This window comes from Sturnira hondurensis, unplaced genomic scaffold (genome assembly GCF_014824575.4).
Source record: "Sturnira hondurensis isolate 20B ecotype Veracruz unplaced genomic scaffold, ASM1482457v3 Scaffold0006413, whole genome shotgun sequence".
NCBI lineage: Eukaryota > Metazoa > Chordata > Mammalia > Chiroptera > Phyllostomidae > Sturnira > Sturnira hondurensis.
The window spans coordinates 12,598,382-12,616,887 of record NW_028079044.1 but is presented as its reverse complement, the minus strand read 5'-3'; the positions used below and the strand labels follow the sequence as shown (position 1 = coordinate 12,616,887).

General features: G+C 38.0%; 1 protein-coding gene and 1 pseudogene across 5 annotated transcripts in view; one reads left to right on the top strand and one right to left on the bottom strand.

Annotated features, from left to right (window-relative positions):
* Positions 1–18,506, top strand: part of WDPCP (WD repeat containing planar cell polarity effector) — a 407,760-nt gene that overhangs the window by 130,785 nt on the left and 258,469 nt on the right. For all 5 annotated transcript variants that reach the window (XM_037048018.1, XM_037048019.1, XM_037048021.1 and 2 more), the window contains exon 10: positions 12,178–12,787. In XM_037048018.1, the coding sequence (XP_036903913.1) occupies positions 12,178–12,787 (610 nt within the window). The remainder of the gene's footprint in view (positions 1–12,177; positions 12,788–18,506) is intronic.
* On the bottom strand, positions 1,999–2,760 carry LOC118988431 (40S ribosomal protein S6-like; annotated as a pseudogene).

Genomic DNA, 18,506 nt, shown 5'->3' with positions numbered 1-18,506 from the left:
GGGTTGGACCAGAAACATTGGCATGTTGGGATGATACTCTAACCAACTGCTTTACCTGTTGAGGACACAGCATAATCTTTTAAATAACCTGGGTACCCACTGGTAAAAGTTTTCAGTTCCAGAGAAAGAAACTCTAAATATTTTTTTCTGATTTATATATTGGATGATTTTAGTAGGGGTCATCATATGTACCCTGTATAGCTAAAGCATGAGAATTTTGAGCCTATTTCCAGTTCACTGTGATTGCTTTTCTGATTTTTGTGCTTTCTTAGTTTTAAAATATCTTCCAGAGAAGGCATCAATTATATTGACTCTATATACCTTCCCTTCTCTATATTGTATATATCCTTTGATGACTTTTGCATCAGTTCTGTTTACTTTTCTCAAATACAGTTTTTTTTTAAGAATAAAAAATCACCTCAGTATGCATTTTTTTTCAACTAGTTCCCACTTTAAAGTTGACTAATTTAAATTTGACTGAAACACTTCACTTTAGGAATAATACAGCCAACTTGTTTTTCCTTGAAACTGGGAAATTCCAAGACCTTTAGGATTCATAAAGTCTATATCTTTTCTGTTCTTTCTTTGCTTGAAATCTCCTTTTTTAAAAATCTATTGATGTTCAGTTACAGTTGTCCCACCTTTTTTCCCATTGCTCACCCCTATGAAATTTTCAGTTCTCCACACAGTTTTGTTTTGTTTTGTTTTGTTTTAAAGCAAAGCACAAACATAAACCATTGAGCCATCCATGGTCATCCATGTCTCAGCTGGTATCACAATCTCACTTCATTGGCCACTACTAACGTTGCACGGCCTGTGGTTTAGCTCATACACCACCTGTGTTTCTGTGCTATTAACTTCCTGTACCTTCTTATTACCTTAGAACTAAAGCAGGGACCTTTTCCTTCAGATTCTCAGACTTTCAGCAGGTCACCACACATTATAAAAGTCTTTATTTTTTATCCCTAATTATCTAAAACTGTTTTTCCCATTCTCAATGTTATACCTTTTCATTATGCCTTTGTCAGAACTTTTTACCATTTTTGTTTTTGTTACCATAGGCATTCCCACTTGAATTATAATGACCAGTTCCTGAAACTCCTGGTATATATTTTAGGACTCTTTGAAGAGTTATTAAACTTCAAAATTCACTAAACCTGTGGAGTAGTTGAAGATAGGATTCAGATCTACAACTCAGAGTTGCTAAGAGAGTAAATCTTAATGTGCTCATCACAAGAAAATAAAATTTTTGTAACTAAGTATGGTGATAGATGTTAACTAGATTTACTGAGGTTATTATTTTGTAACGTATACAAATATTGAATCATTATGTTCTATATCCAAAACTACTATAATATATGTTAGTTATACCTCAATTTTTAAAAAAAGAGAAGGAAAGGAAAGGAGAGAGAGAGAGAGAAGGCAGACCAAGAATGTTCTCTGAGGAAAGGGAATGCCTGATCATGATGTTACAGAGGACAACAGTGAGCATGCCTCCTGGAAGGTGAGAGTAGACTTCAGATTCATCTTGCTAGGTTATATAACCATCACCCGCCACAGTCCTTTCTTTTTGGATTCTTCTTTCTTCTTTGTGGTTTTTCTTCAGGGCATTGTCACTTAGCATTTCTCCCTTCATTACACACCATATATTTCATTTCTTTATCTTAGCATTATATCTTGGCCTGATCATCTTGTGACTAATACTTCAATCTAAGTTCATTTTGGGAGGGAAACCTGGCCGCACAAACATAAGACGAGAGAGGTCTTAGTCTGTGCAAGTTTGGATTTTTAAAAAATCAGCTCTTTCTTGGTATTTTGCAATAACTACATAATTTGTATTTGCTGTTTTCAACTTATTTGCAGATGACTTGCTAAGAGAACATCTTAAACCTGAAATCATGTTAACACATTTTTACCGTATTGTTCTTCAGTCAATAGGTTATATTTTAATAGCTTTTTTGATGTGTGTTCTTATTTATTTGTTACTCTTAGAAAACCTCATTTTTGACCGGACTCAGAGGTAGAAGCTCTCAGAGAGAACAGCCTCGTCTCTTGGCAATCTGTTCCTGGCATTTTCTTTGGCCCCTCCTTCATCTTCTTAGACAAAAGTTTAGCGTATTCTGAAGCCTGTTCCTTATTTTTCTTAGTACGTCGTTCCTTCAGATCAATTCACCGACGTTCGTATTGCAGGACACGTAGAGTAACAGGATGCTGAATCTTAGGTGCCTTGTCCTAGTTTCTTACTTTCTTTGGTTAGGGGCTTTCTCACCACATGTTGGGGGACATCATCTTCTTTAGAGAGACTGAAAAGTTTGTGGATGCTGCTAGCTCTTTTGGGCCCCAGGGGATGAGGCACAGTAGTATCAGTGAGACCAGGAATATCTTTCTCCCCCTTTTTTTTTACAATGACCAAGTTGAGAACACTGAGATTGGCATCCACAGTGCAACCCCAAACAGATTTGTGCTTTTGCCCTCCGGTCCTTCTTGGTCTATAATAGGAGTGCCCCTTACTCAGCAGCACGCAGACTCGGCCATGGGTCAAGGCACACTTCTTCATGGGGAAACCTTGTTTGTTGTTCCTACCACTGATTCAAAAAGTACATAACCTTTTCACTCTTCACCCAGAGCATCTGCAGCAACTCCCATGGGCATATGCTGCTCATAAAACGTACAAAGTTTGTGTTCATTGTCCACTTCAATGAGTTTCTGGCAGCCAGTGGCTGGGAAAGAGATGTTCAGCTTCATACTGAAGCTGCTGACTGCCTCTGGGGCACCATGAAAAAGAGCTAATAACTTTTTTAAAAAGGCTGCTGAAAATGTAAGTGTAACCCTTCCTTTTCATAATCTTGGTCCACCACATTAGCATTTTTCTAGAAAAACTGAAAGACTGAATTTTCTTCTTTTGCATCCAATTGCCCATTTTTATTGATGATTGCCTTTTTCTCTCTACTTACATACAAAATATCTTACTTCTAATTTTAATTGGAAGCCCAGTACATTTTCCTTTCAATTAAAAATATTAATATCACAATTAGGTAACATCTGAGTGTCATTTCAGTATTTTTGATTGACTAAACCTTTTTCACTAAGGTTCTGTGCTGTGTCAGTGAAATTATTTGTAAACATTTCCCTCTGTAGATTTACTGTCACCACACATAATGCTCATTGTTTGTTTTCTTATGATACATGGTACTTTTATCATGGCAGTATCTGTATAAACAAATTTCTTATTTTCATAGATTGAAATGTTTTTTCTAATAATATTATCCTTTAAAATCACATAATTAAGTATCAACTTAGATAAATTTAAAATCATGAAATTAAGTATGAGCTTTGTACATCTTACTTAAAATACAGTCAGTCAGTAGTGTTTATCGAGCTGCTGTCATGGCAGGCACAGTGCTAAATACTGTAAATAAATGAAATCAGTTTTATATTAACTTCCAACCCACATCTTTTCTATATTTAAAATTGTCTTCCACATTGACAGTCTGCAGCTACAGGGGTGGGCAAAAGTAGGTTTATAGTTTTGAGTACACGAAACAGTTTATTCTTGTATTATTATTTATTTATTGTTGTACTATTTGTGTTACAACTGCAAACCTACTTTCGCCCACCCCTGTATAGTGTCAGCCATAAATTCTAAATAACTAGATCTGGGTTTTATTGAGGAAAAGTATCTCTCATTCTTTTTAACTGCAATCCTGGCCAAAGTATCCGGGACTTTCTCTTCAGGAAAAATAACAATAGCTACTTGTTATATTGAGGGCTCCTCTGTCCCCTGCATAGTAGGTACATTGTTTTTCATTCATATGGCAATTCAGCAATACAGATTAATAAATTCTCATTGTACTGATGAGAAAACTACAGTTCTCAGAGGTTAGTTCACCCAAGATTGCAGAGCTGTCTATCACTAAAACCAGGCGTTAGACCCTGTTATTTGCTGCTTCTGCTGTGTGGGGTTACTTGTGGCTGATGTACAGGGTGAGGTCCAACTTGAATTAAATTCTGAACTTACTTATGTCAAATACTTTTAAACATACAGATATTTTGGATTTTAATGCCACCGTCACTTTATTATGCTTTAAGAGTAATGCAAACTTGACCCTGTCTGTTCATGACAATATACTACTTTCAAAAGATTCCATGGAACATCATAAAACAAACAGTTTTTCTTTTCAGGTGTAAAAACTAGCAATAATGTTTTGTGTTTATATAATTTATGTTGTGAAAAGTATAATTTTTATTTGCTTCATTTTAGAGATATTTTTGCATTTATATTTACAAAGTATGCTCTTTATTTTCAGTACAACTCAATCTAATAATGAAGCATCTTTAAAAGAAATCGGCTTAGTAAGAACTTTGCCTTTTAAACTTCCTCAGTGTCACAAAGGAAAGTTGCCTATGTTACATGCTGCTTGATAAAAATAGCTCTGAGCAAGCATCTTCCTCATTCCCATGGTTAACAGGCTCCATTGTTGTTGCATAATTTGTCTCTTTGGTCACTTCAGCTTTTTCTCATCCACTCTCCTCTGTGGGATCCCCCCACCACATTTCAGGTTCCTAATGCCTTGTGGTTCTTCTCATTCCCTGACTGCTCTCATAGAGAAAAAATCTGTACGCTCATGTAAACTTATTAATTACCTGTGCTCGTGAGGCAGTGCGTCTAGCAGAGTCAGACAGATCGGTTTTCAAGCTACAGCTGTCACTTGTTAACTTTGGGACCAAGAGCAACTTATACCATCTCTCTGACCCTTATTCCTTTTATTTCTAGAATGTACAGTAGTTCCTCCTCGTCCAACGTTTTTCTTTCTTCAATTTCACTTACCTGCAGTAACTGCAGTCTGAAAATAGTAAATGGAAAGCTCCAGAAATAAACAAAATGAACAAGTTTTAAATTGCATGCCATTCTGAGGAGCATGATGAAATCCATGCCCTCCCATTCCAACCTGCCTGGGCCATGAATGTCCCTTTGTCTAGCATATATTGCAGTACTTTACCACTTGTTATTCATTCAGTAGCTGTCGTGGTTATCAGATCGACTATCAAGATATCACAGTGTTTATGTTCAAATAACTGTTATTGTATGAAAAGTGATTAGCACAGGACCCTGTTTTCTTTATTATTGATGGGGTTATTCTTTATTGAAACTTATGCACACTCAGTGTTTTTTTTATCTTTAAACCTTTATAATATCTTTAATTAGGCCATGCAAGACATTTTCCTCCCTTAAATGAATTTTAGCCACTTATTTGGAAAGACAGGAAATCATCCTCTGACCTTCCCATGCTTTTTAGAGTTATCTGGGATAGGCAGTGGAGAAAAGGCATACATGGAGTCCATGGTCTTACTCCCTAAATTGGCTCTGGAACCAATACCTGTGTATATGGTTTCCTCATACCACTTTGCAGTTCTTGAACACCAGCAGGTTGTCCTACGATTCAACTCAATTCCAGCACTGTCTGCTCAGAGGTAGCATCAGAGTCCATAGGTTAAGGTTCAGTCCTGCAAAACTGTCCCGCTCCAAACTTCAGACCCCACTTGCAAGCCCAGGTTGTTACAGGCTTGCAGACCCACCTGCTACAGATTTGCAGTTCCCATGACTTCCTACTTGGACTTCAGACATCAATCACAAGTCCCGGTGTTACCTGTACTAATGAGCAATTGATTATAAAGAGGTGCCCCAGACCTACTTATTGGATTTGATTAATTTGCTAAAGCAGCTCACAGAACTCAGAGAAACATTTTACTTACTACAATCACCAGTTTATTATAAAAGGATATAACTCAGGAACACCCAGATGGAAGAGATGCATAAGGCAAGGTGTGAAAAAGGTTTAGAGCTTCTATGTCCTCTACAAGTCCTTTTGGGTTTTTATGGAGGCTTCATTACATAGGCCTGGTGGATGAAATCATTAGTCATTGGCTGTTGATTCAGTCTCCACCCCCTTCCCTTCCTAGATGTCAGGGGGTGGGGCTGAAAGTTCCAGACTTCTGATCACAAGGTTGGCTCCATTGCAACATCCACCCATTCTTACCTGCTTTCTAAAAGTCACCTCATTAACATAACAAAAGACATCTTTGTGGCTCTCAACACTTAGGAAAGATCCCAGGGTTTTGGGAGCTATGAGTCAAGAACTGTGGACAAAGACCAAAGATGTATGAAAAATATATTTTTGTCATCTGAATGACCAAATACATAAGTATATTTTTTGTAAATCAACACTACACTCCCCTTTTAAATTATTTCTTTTGGTGATACTACAGAGCCTATTGGAGAGAGTCTCACTAACATTTGGAAATGAAAGAACCTGGGGTCCTCTCTCTGGACCTTGAGCCTAACTTGTTCTGTGCCAAGACCATCATATAGATGGGCTCCTCCTTTGAGGCTGTCTGTAAGAGTATAGGCCCTACTCAGAGTCACCTGGCCTTTTCAGTTTTCTTCCCTGAAGCTTCCTTTACAAAACTTTAAGTTTTCTGCAAGTATATATATTTTTCAAGGTTTTATTTATTTATTTTTAGAGAGGGGAAAGGAGGAAGAAAGAGAAGGACAGAAACATCAGTGTGGTTACTTCTGGTGCAGCCACTACTGGGGACCTGGCCTGCAACCCAGGCGTGTGCCCTAGGCTGGGAATTGAACTGGTGACCTTTGATTTGCAGGTCAGCACTCAATCCATTGAGCCACACCAGCCAGGGCTCTGTAAGCATATTTTAATGGCATTAAAAAGTGCTTTTTTTGTTTTTGTTAATTCATAGTTTTAAAAAGTTTGTTGCGCCCTGGCTGGTGTAGCTCAGTGGATTGAGCACAGGCCTGTGAACCAGAGGATCGCGGTTTGATTCCCAGTCAGGGCACATGCCTGGGTTGCAGGTCGGTTCCCTGCAGGCCAACTCCCAGCAGGGGATGCATGAAAGGCAACCATACATTGATGTTTCTCTTCCTCTCTCCTTCCCCTCTAAAGATAAATAAATAAATAAAATCTAAAAATAAATAAAAACAAAGTCATGTCTAAAACTATATTTTAAAAAAAAAGTTTGTTGCGTACCTGCTACCAGCATAGCTTTTGGCTAGGTGCTACATGGATACAATAAAAGAAAAGGAAATAGATTTAAACTTCAGTGAAAAACAGGACATGTGAACAAACATTAGCAGGAAATAAAAAGCCAAAGTCATCATAGAGGCATTTGAGTGGGGAAGTAGGTATGAAGATGAGATCCTAGGAAGGAAGGACGCTCCCTAGCTAGAAGGTCTCTAGAAACTGGGATAACATCTGGTTTTGTTCTAAAAAGGGTAAGAGTAGTTAGAAGGAAAAAATTTGAGTGAAGTTGTTAATAGACAAACTGAGACATATTAAAATTTTAAGAGTTTATTTGAGCAAAAATCCATTCTAATCAGACAGTGCCAAACTCAGAGTGACTAGGAGCACTTCACAGATGGGAGCCAGGGGAAGGATTTATACAGAGATAGTGCAGAAGAAAAGAAATGGCATTGTTTGAGTAGCTATAGCCTAAAGCCTGATTGGTTATCATTCGTGTTTTGATTTTTAACTTTGAGACATTTACAAGCTTAGATTTTGGTTTGCTCATGTGGGCCACCATGGCATTAGAACTGTATCAGTCTATGGCCTCCTTGTTTAATTAATTTCTCAAGTTACAGAGCTCAGAAAATGCAGGGAACATTTTAGTTTGAACTCAGAGTAGAGTAATGAAGGGAAGCTATAGGAGTTTACACTAGAACTTTGCAAGTCAGATCTTGTCCCTCCTTTGCTTATGACTTCCCATCTCATTTGGAGAAAAAGCCAGAGTCCCTGAGGAGTAGCCTATGAGTTACTACAGAATCTGTTCCCTCCCCTAATTACCACTACTTTCTTCCTTGCTCCCACTTTTTAGCCAGATCTATCTCATGTTCCTTTATCAGGCCACAGGCCCCACCTCAGGATGTTTGTTTCCTTTCTGTCTAGAGCTCTCTTCTCCCAATGGCTGCATAGCTCACCTTTCATTTCTTTCAGGTCACTTTTATTAGAAAGTTCTTTCCTGACTTCTCCATATAAGCTCCCCTTCCCATTCCTGCTGCTCCTCTTTCTGCTTACTTTGGTTTATTTTTCTTCACAGTGTTTAGGAAATATATACATAGGATCACTAACATCCTTTGGATGTTCGTTTGTGAATTGTTGCCTTGTCTTCAGCCATTAGAGTGTGTGTTCTTTGAGGGTGAGGACTTACTGCTGTACTCGCAGAAGGAACCCAGGACTATTGCCTGACATGTAACTCATACTCAAATATATATTACTCACAAAAGAAAGACAAGCAAAGAGAGAGTAAGGGAGGGAAGAAGTTTCTGTATGGGTCCTTCAGGCTTTTGCATTCTAGGAAGGGAAATAAAATTTAATTCATTAATCAACTGGTAGTCAATGATGAGTTTAAAAGGGACAGTGGGAGCTAAAACTTTTAGTTGAGGAAGATACATTTGGTGCTAATGTTTAGGATGGATTTTTTAGTGAAATTTGCATCAACTCCCTTTCACTTCCATATGCAGTATTATTTATGTACTTTAAACAGACAAACAGCCCTGGCCTGTGTGGCTCAGTTGGTTGGATCATGGTCCCATAAACTAAGGTCAATGGTTTGATTCCTAGTCTGGGCATATGCCTAAGCTGTGGACTTGGTCCCCAATACGAGAGGCAACATGTGAGAGAGAGTTTCTCTCCTATCTCCTTCCATTTCCCCTCTAAAGTCACTGGGCATGTCCTCGAGTGAGGATTAAAAAAATAAGCAAAAAAAGCCTTTTAGTTTTGAAATTATTTTACTCCTAAAATAATTGCTAAAACTGCTAAAAGTTAATTCCCTTCTTATATTTTTCATTAGTTTGCCCCAATGATAGTACTTGGGACAATACTACATACATTACACAGTACATTGTCAAATTCAGCAAAATGACCTTGGTACAATACTATTAACACAGATTCAGGCCTTAGTTGGATTTTATCAGATTTAATGTGCACTTTTGTGAGTTGTGTGTATTTATAATTATATGATTTTTTATCATGTGTTTTGAAGTGTGATTTTTAACAAATCTGCATCTGATTTTGAAGATTTTGACAATGTTAGAAAATATTTTAGGCCACTTTAATGCTACTCTTCAAGTTCCTGGTCTCCCACATTTACATATGACTAAACTGAATGGCCTATTGTATTATGTTTTTATTCTTCTGCCTAGGTATTTTTAAGTATATTTTATTGGTTATGTTATCGCAGTTGTCCCAATTTTTCCCCCTTCACCACCCTCTGCCTGGTACACACTTTCCCTCCAGCAGTACCCTGCTTAGCTCATGTCCATGGATCATGCATATGTTCTTTGGCTTCTCCATTTTCTATACTATTCTTAAACATCCCCCTGTCTATTTTGTACCTACCAGTTATGCTTTTTAACTCCTGCACCTTTTCCCCATTGACCTTCTTCCTCCTCCCAGCTAATAACCTTCCAGATGATCTCCATACCTATGATTCTGTTTCTGTTTTGGTTGTTTGCTTAATTTTTTTTTCTTTTTCTAGATTCACTTATTGATAGTTGTCAGTTTGTTACCTTTTTATTGTTCATCATTTTGATCTTCTTTTTCTTAAATAAGTCCTCCTTTTAACATTTCATATAATAAGGGCTGGGTGATGATGAACTTTTTTTAGCTTTACCTTATCTGGGAAGCACTTTATCTACCCTTCCATTCTAAATGATAACTTTGCTGGATAGAGTAACCTAAGTTGTAGGTCCTTTTCATCACTTCAAATATTTCTTGCTGGTCCCTTCTTGCCTGCAAAGTTTCTTATGAGAAATCAGCTGGTAAGTCTTATGGGAACTCCTTTGTAGTTAACTGTCTCCTTTTCTCTTGCTGCTTTTTTTATCTTTAAGCTTTGGCATTTTAATTATGATGTATCTTGGTGTGGTCCTCTTTGGGTCCAACTTCTTTGGGACTTTCTAATGCTTCCTGGGCTTGGCTTGCATGTCTATTTCCTTCACCAAATTAGGGAAGTTTCCGTTTATTATTTTTTCAAATAAGTTTTCAATTTTTTACTCTTCCTCTTCTTCTTCTGGCACCCCTTTGATTCAGATGTGGGGATGTTTAAAGTTGTCCTGGAGGTTCCTAAGCCTCTCCTTATTTTTTCGAATTCTTGTTTCTTCATTCTGTTCTGGTTGAATGTTTATTTTATTTCTTCCTTCAGCTCCAAATCCTTGATTTGAAACTTGGCTTCCTTCCCTTTACTGTTGATTCCCTGCAGGTTTTTCTTCATTTCACTTAGTGTAGCCCTCATTGCTTCCCTTATGCATTGGCCATACTCATTGAGTTCTTTGAGCATCCTGATCACCAGTGTTTTGAACTCTACATCTCTGTTCTGTTTAGTTCTCTTCCTGGAGTATTGTTCTGTTCTTTCATTTGGACCATATATTTTTGTTTCCTCAATTTATCAAATTCCCTGTGTTTGTTTCTGTGTGTTAGGTAGATCTGCTTTGACTTTCCGTAAAAGGCACCTGTAAATTGTGTGGGTTGGAGCCTTAGGCAATCTCCAGGGTGGGGCAACTCGCCTCACTGCTTTGTGGCTCTGTGTAGGGGAAGGGCTCAGAGAGGGGACTTGTCGCTACCTAGCTTCTGGGTGTTGGCTGGCACTTGCCCCATTTCCAGTCACTTCACCCACTCCCTGTGTGCAACTAGCACCCTTCCAGTTCTTGTCCTGATGTTGAACCCCAGAGTGGGTGAGTTTTCATACATTTTAAGACTGCAGGGGCTGTTTAATCAGCTGTTTAAGCAGAGTTTCCTCTCTGGCAGTTTCTTCTGCCGCCCCAACCATTCCTGTCTTTTACAGCCGGAAGTTATAGGGATTTATCTTCCCACTGCTGGAACCCTGGGCTGTGTGATCTGGCCTGGGGATGGGATTGATTACTTCCAAGGTATTCCTCCCAGTTTTTACCTACAACATGAGTGTGGGACCACTCTTGCCCATTCTGCCCCCACTGCCGCCACCACCCCTTTGTGCCGCACAGCATCTCCTCCTATCCCTCCTCCTCCATCTCCTCACCCCCTGCCCTGTCTCTGCATCTCCACGCCCCTAACCCATCTGGAGGAATATGGCTTCTTTAAATCATTGATTGTCAGACTTCCATATGGTTCAATTATCTGACAGTTCTGGGTATTATTTGTTTTGAGATTTGTAATTCTTCCTGTGTCTGTGTGAGGAGGCAGAGTGTTTCTACCTGTGCCTCCATCTTGACCAGAAATCTTTTCCTAGGTATTTCTTGTAGCTGCTCTACAGCAAAGATGCTGTTTTAAAATTTTATTAATTAATATATTTATTTTTAGAAAGAGAGGAAGAGAAACAGCGATTTGTGTAGCCTTTCATGTGCCCCCAACTGGGGACCTGGCTGGCAACCCAGGCATGTGCCCTGACAGGGAATCGAACCTAGTGACTCTTTAGTTCGAAGGCCAGCACTCAATCCACTGAGCCACAGCAGCCAGGGCCCAAAGACACTTTATACATCTTGACAAGTATTGATAGTTCAAATTACTTACCAGGTCTTAGTTTTTTTATTTTAAAACCAATACATTACATGTTATTTTTCCTACCTAACCCTTTTGTCTACTTAACCTTCATGTCCTTTCTGACAGCAAAATATTTCTAGGAGACTATTAATGGGGTTATGAAGTCTTTTCCTTTGTCTTTGCTGCCCTACTAATTAGAAATATATTTTTGGTAAATAATTTACCTGTAGTTTCAGAATTGGCAAGGATAATGGGTGGGAAGGAAATGAGCTAAATTCTTTCACATTCTTGATTCATCTTTTTAAAAATCAAACTTCTAAAGGTTTCAGATATTCTGTTAACTGTATTATTTTACTAAAAGCCTACCTTATTTGTTTTTATATACTGTGGCACATATTTGTCTTTTAGTTATTTATAGACCTTCAAAACAAAGTGATCAAGTTAAATCGTATAGTTTAATTTCTGCTATGTGTGATTTATATATACTTACATATGTGTTCTATGTGATTACATACACACACTTACATATTGCTAATGTTTAAGGTGATAATTGATGTTCTTCATTTGGATGCTGGATTAATATATAGGCCTTTGTGTGACAGCTGAAGTAAAACCAAGTTCTTTGTGAACATATTTGATACACTTCTTTCAGGTTCTGAGTTCTGTCCGCACAGAACGGGATCCCCTGGATGTTCGCTTTGGTGCCAGACAGACTTGCCAGGTGTTGACAGTGGAGCACTCCATCGGTGTAGACAGAGAGCCCATGGCTGACAGCTGCATCTATGAATGTGTTCGGAACAAAATTCAGTGTGTCTCAGTCACCAGAATACCACTAAGATCCAAGGCCATTAGCTGCTGTAGGAATGTTACTGAAGACAAACTGATTCTGGGCTGTGAAGATTCTTCAGTAATTCTTTATGAAACTCACCGTAGAGTGACTCTCTTAGCCCAAGCTGAACTTTTGCCTTCATTAATAAGCTGCCATCCAAGTGGCACCATTCTGCTAGTTGGCAGCAACCAAGGAGAGCTGCAAATTTTTGATATGGCTCTGTCCCCTATTAACATCCAGCTCTTGGCTGAAGACCGCTCACCCAGGGAGACTCTACAGTTCAAAAATTTTTTTGATGTTTCCAGCAGCCTTGTTCAAATGCAGTGGGTAGCTCCTCAGGTTGTTTCTCAGAAGCCTGAAAGTGGGGACATCTATAATCTCCTCTTCCTCAGGTTTGACAGAGGACCGTTGGGCGTACTTTTGTTTAAACTTGGTAAGTCAAACAAGTTGGTAAGTAAATTAAAGTGAGTATAGTGGTGATACTATAATTAAGACACTAAAGCAAATTTTGGTATGTAGATTACCTTTTGTCATTCCATAAATATGCTTGCCTTTCAAACATGTCATATCATTTCCTTAAGAATGCTTTGTGGATGATTTTCCAAATGTCAAGGATCATTTTTTAATACCATTGGGTATGATATTGATGAATTTGGAAGTTGCAGTATCCATTGTGATGAATAAAAAGCCTGAACTTTCACATTTGATACTTTCCAAAATAAACTGTCTACCAAAAAATTCCTTTAGATGTAGGTATGTGAATATGTTATTTTTATGTACAAATATGTGTAAATATTTTTATTTATTTTTCTCTCCTTTATTCTCCTCTGCCCTGTATCCCCCACTAGCATTCCCCTCTGCCCCTTGGTTCATGTCCATGGGTCATACATATAAGTTCTTTGGTTTCTTCATTTTCTACCCATTCTTAACCTCTCCCTGCCTATTTTGTACCTACCATTTATGCTTCTTACTCCCTTTACCTTTTCCACCATTGCACCCCTCCCTTTCCCTGCTGATAACCCTCCATGTGATCTCCATTTCTGTGATTCTGTTCCTGTTCTAGTTGTTTAGTGTAGTTTGTTTTTTGTTTTTTGTTTTTGCATTCAGTCGTTGATAGTTGTGAATTGGTTGTCATTTTGCTGAACATAGTTTTGATCATCTTTTTCTTAGATAACTCCCTCTAACATTTCATATAATAAGGTCTTGGTGATGATGAACTCCTTTAACTTGACCTTATCTGGGAAGCACTTTATCTGCTTTTCATTCTAAATGAAAGCTTTTCTGGACAGAGTCATCTTGGATGTAGGTCCTTGCTTTTCATGACTTTCAATACTTCTTTCCAGCCTCTTTCTTGCCTGCGAGGTTTCTTTTGAGAAATCAGCTGATGGTGTTATAAGAACTCCTTTGTAGGTAACTGTCTCCTTTTCTCATGCTGCTTTTAAGATTCTCTCCTTATCTTTAATCTTGGACAACTTAATTATGATGTGCCTTGGTGTGTGCTTCCTTGGGTCCAACTTCTTTGGGACTCTCTGAGATGGCTGGACTTCCTGGAAGCCTATTTCCTTTGCCTAATTAGAGGAGTTCTCCTTCATTATTTATTCAAATAAGTTTTCAATTTCTTGGTCTTCCTCTTCTCCTTCTGGCACCCCTGTGATTCGGATGTTAGAACATTTAAAGTTGTCTTGGAGGTTTCTAAGCCTCTCCTTATTTTTCTGAACTCTTGTTTCTTCATTCTGGTCTGGTTGAATGTTTATTTCTTCCTTCTGCTCCAGACTGTTGATTTGAGTCCCAGTTTCCTTCCCTTCATTGTTGGTTCCCTGTATATTTTTCTTTATTTCATTTTGCATAGCCTTCCCTTTTTCCTCTTTTGTAACCATACTCTACCATTTCTGTGAGCATCTTGATTACCAGTGTTTTGAACTCCGAATAGGAGTGATAGGTTGGCCATCCATCACTTAGTTCTATTTTTGGAGTTTTAATCTGTTCTTTCATTCAGGTCATCTTTCTTTGTCTCACATACCTGTTACATAGTAAGGGGTGAAGCCTTAGTTATTTGCCAGGATGGGGCAACTCATGTTGCTGCATTGTGGCACAGTCTGAATGAGTGCTTCTTCTTTAACTCCTTGGTTGTCAGACTTCCATACAGTTTGATTTTCTGGCAGTTCTGGTTATTTTTTGTTCTTAAATTTGTCATTGTCCTTCTTTTGGTCATGTGAGGAGGCAACATATATCTACCTACACCTCCATCTTGGCCAGAAGTGCTGGTATGTGAGTATTTTAAAAGCACTTAATATGTCTATTAAAAAATTCTTTGTAAGACCATAATAGTTTTTTATTAAAATGATTTTAGATCATAGGTGTACATTGCTTCCCAGATTGGAATTGTGTAAAGCAAGTGTTTTAAAAGAAGAGGGAGCATGTTTAATTAGCATTTGGTAAATATATTTTTACAATATTTTTGTTTCCCTTTTAGCTAAAAATATTCAAAAGGATACATCAATATTACAAAAGTTATATATTTGTATAGCTCATTTCAACCAGGAAGCTTTAGAACACAATTTCATTATTATGATATATTTGCCTGTTGTAGGTTTGCATTACCAGCTATACCCTGGAACATATGATATTCTTTAGGTAGTCTTGTATAATTGTAAAAATGTTTTTAAGGATTTTATTTATTTTTAGAGTGGGAGAGGGGAGAAAGAGGGAAACATCAATGTGTGGTTGCCTCTTGTGCACCCCCTGCCGGGGACCTTCCCTGCAGCCCAGACATGTGCCCTGATTGGGAATGGAACCAATGACTCTTTGGTTCTCAGGCTGGCACTCATCCACTGAGTCACACGAGCCAGGGCTTAAAATTTTTGATAGAATCTCTCCCAGGTTTTAAAAAGCAGATTTTAATTAAGGCACATTATTACTTGAAAACTTAGAAAAGTAAATCCATTTAAAAACTCCCTACAGGCTTTTTCAGTGGCAAAAAATTAAGTTTTTGAAGACATTGTAGTGTTTATGAAATAGCTCTCAGTTTACTTTGTTTCTTTATGGATCCTTTTGCCTCTGAAACTGAACACATGAAATAAATCTAGTGAAAATTTCTTGATTAACCTGAAAGATATGGATATAATGTGGGCTGTTTTTTTTCCCCTACATAATAAAAATGCAGCTAAATCTATTCATAATGTTAATATTGTCCAAGGGAAAAATGTTTAGAATCTCATTTGTTATGAGATAACCCAGTTCTACTTTGTCCCACTGCATTTTTAACAGTTATATGTCTTCATACACAACAGTCATTAAAGTGGATGTTAGATGTTTTGCATGTCTGTTAAAACACACGCACACACACATGCACATACCCTATAAATTACCCAGTTACCTGTCAAACAGAAGGCTGTCTGCCCACATATACCTAGCTTTTCTTCAGCCCTCCCTTGTGGGCCTACTCACAACAGCTTTGCAAAAAGCACAGCTTTCTATTCCTATCTCTAGCACATTTGCCTTCTTACTAAAGTAAATAGGCTCTCAGTGTAGGGCTTTAGAGGGCTTCTTGCTAATTGCCAGCTTGTAAACTTAATTGGACTGTCTCCCTGGGCACTGTTCCTAAATCAATTAGGCAATGAGTTGGCTGTCACCTCTTTCAAAGAAGGTCTCTTGGAAAAGAACTATCCAATAGAAGTCAAGTGTTCAAATGAAAAGGTGATAACTTCTGCAACTGACATTTATCATTTAAATTTTATTTTCAATAAGACTTACATTTTATAGAATAGGGAAAATTTACAGCCTTGCAGACTCTTTAAAAGATCTAAATATTTTTTAATCTCAAGATTTTTAAACTGTTATTAAACTAATGTTTATTACAGATTATTTTTTTCTCTAGGAAGAGTCGATTTCTTGAAACAGTAGATTCCAGTTAACAGATCTTTTAATTTTTTAAAAAAGAAAATCTTGTTTAAAGGACAGATTTTTCTTAGGATCTGCTACTAAATACATCCAAAAATTTTAATATACTTCTTGAATTAACACAGTGCTGATTCTGGGCAGCCATGTGGAATTTTCATGTATAATTCAAGTTACTGCATATATAAACAGGTAGTTGCATGTGCAGTTTCCCTGCTGGGGAGCTTTATGAGATTTTTTTTCATGTGCTTGTTATGCAAGCCTTTGGAAAATTTGACATGAAAGGTGTAGCTTACAATTTAAGAAGCTGAGATAGATCATACTTTAAAATAGAATGCTGTCATATGTAAACGTGGCAGTGGCTGGTGCCAGCATACTAAGATTTTTGGAGTTTGACACTTAGAATAGGTCAGTTAGTATAATGTTGAAAGAAAACTCTGTTCCAAGGCTGGAGTGTCCATTCTAAATCCTTATAATCATCAGTTAAATGCATTGGAGATTTAAAGGGCATCACTACTGTTACTAGAATTGAAAGAACATGTCTTTTTCAGGAAGAAGCTAGGTGTCATCCTCTCATTTAGAAGCCAAGAAGCACTATTTTATACAAAGCAATATGCAATCGGAATTTCTTTATCTGATACAGTCACTATCCCATATGTCCACATTTGTAGACTGAGATTAATTTTTTTAAAAGGAGTTCCTAATTATACCACTGAGATATTAAAATTTTTCTGTTCTCATCAGTATCTTTTCTAATCCTTACCCCTCTCCTTAAATTCACATGATCAGCTCCCTGCCCCCTCAACAGAATTTTGCCTTTTAACAGGCTCTTCATTAAGTTTATGAGCTTTTTACCACCCACTCACCCATCCATCCACCCAACAAACCAGTCAACCACTCATGTATATTTGCATAAATCCTTCCTTCTGTATTCACTGGAAGAGGAGCCCTTCCTCTTGTCCAAGAAAAGTTCACCAGTATTTTTACTGTGAATCCCACAACATTCTCTTTGACATTTACTTTGTGTCCCTCCCCCCTCCTCCCGCAAATCTTGCTGCATCAGCAGATACGGGGCCAAACCATACCATAAAACATCTCTTCCTTGCCATTGTTTCCCTTCTGTTATTAATCAAATAAATGTTCACCTTCCTTTTGTAGTCAGACTCATTGGAATATCAGTGGACACTTACTTTCTCTGCTTCTTCACTTCTTATTCAATCCTCACAGCCCCAAATTCTTGCTTTCATCTTCAGTATTCTCCTGGAACTGCTGTTGGAAAGGTCATCCTATGACTTTCTAATTGATGCATATATTTCTTTTATTCACTTGAAGATTTCTCAGAATTTAATGTTCAAGGCTCTCTAAGGTTCCATTTTTAGTTCTCCTCCCATTTTGTACAGATTCAGAGTTTATTTTTAATTTCACTATCCCATCTCTGACTTTAGCCCAGACTACACCTGACTCCACATCCACATATTCATGTGGCTTGATGGATATCTCCCCTTAGATGTACACAGGTGCCTCAGACTTACAATGTACAGACATGAAGTCATCATCTTTCTCCCCAAACCTACTTCTTTTTTTTAAATATATTTTATTGATTATACCATTACAGTTGTCCCATTCCCCCCTTCATTCCCCTCCACCCCACACTCCCTCCCCCACCATTCTCCCCCCCCTTAGTTAACCCCGTGTCTCAAGTTCTTTAGATTCTATATTTCCCCCACTATTCTTGCCCTCCCCCCTATCTATTTTCTACCTACTGTCTATGCTATTTTCTGTACCTTCTCCCCCCTTCTCCTCCTCCCACTCCCCTGTTGCTAACCCTCCATGTGTTCTTCATTTCTATGGTTCCACTCCTGATCTAGCTGTCCTCTTAGTTTGCTTTTGTTTTAGGTGTGGTTGTTAATAACTGAGAGTTTGCTGTCCTTTCACTGTTAATATTTTTCATCTTCTTTTTCTTATATAAGTCCCTTTAGCATTTCATATAATAAGGGCTTGGTGATGATGAACTCCTTGAACTTGACCTTATCTGAGAAGCACTTTATCTGTCCTTCCATTCTAAATGAAAGTTTTGCTGGATAGAGCAATCTTGGCTGTAGGTCTTTGGATTTCATGACTTGGAATACTTCTTTCCAGCCCCTTCTTGCCTGTAAGGTCTCTTTTGAGAAATCCGCTGACAGTCTGATGGGTACTCCTTTGTAGGTGACTGTCCCCTTATCTCTTGCTGCTTCTAGGATTCTCTCCTTCATTTT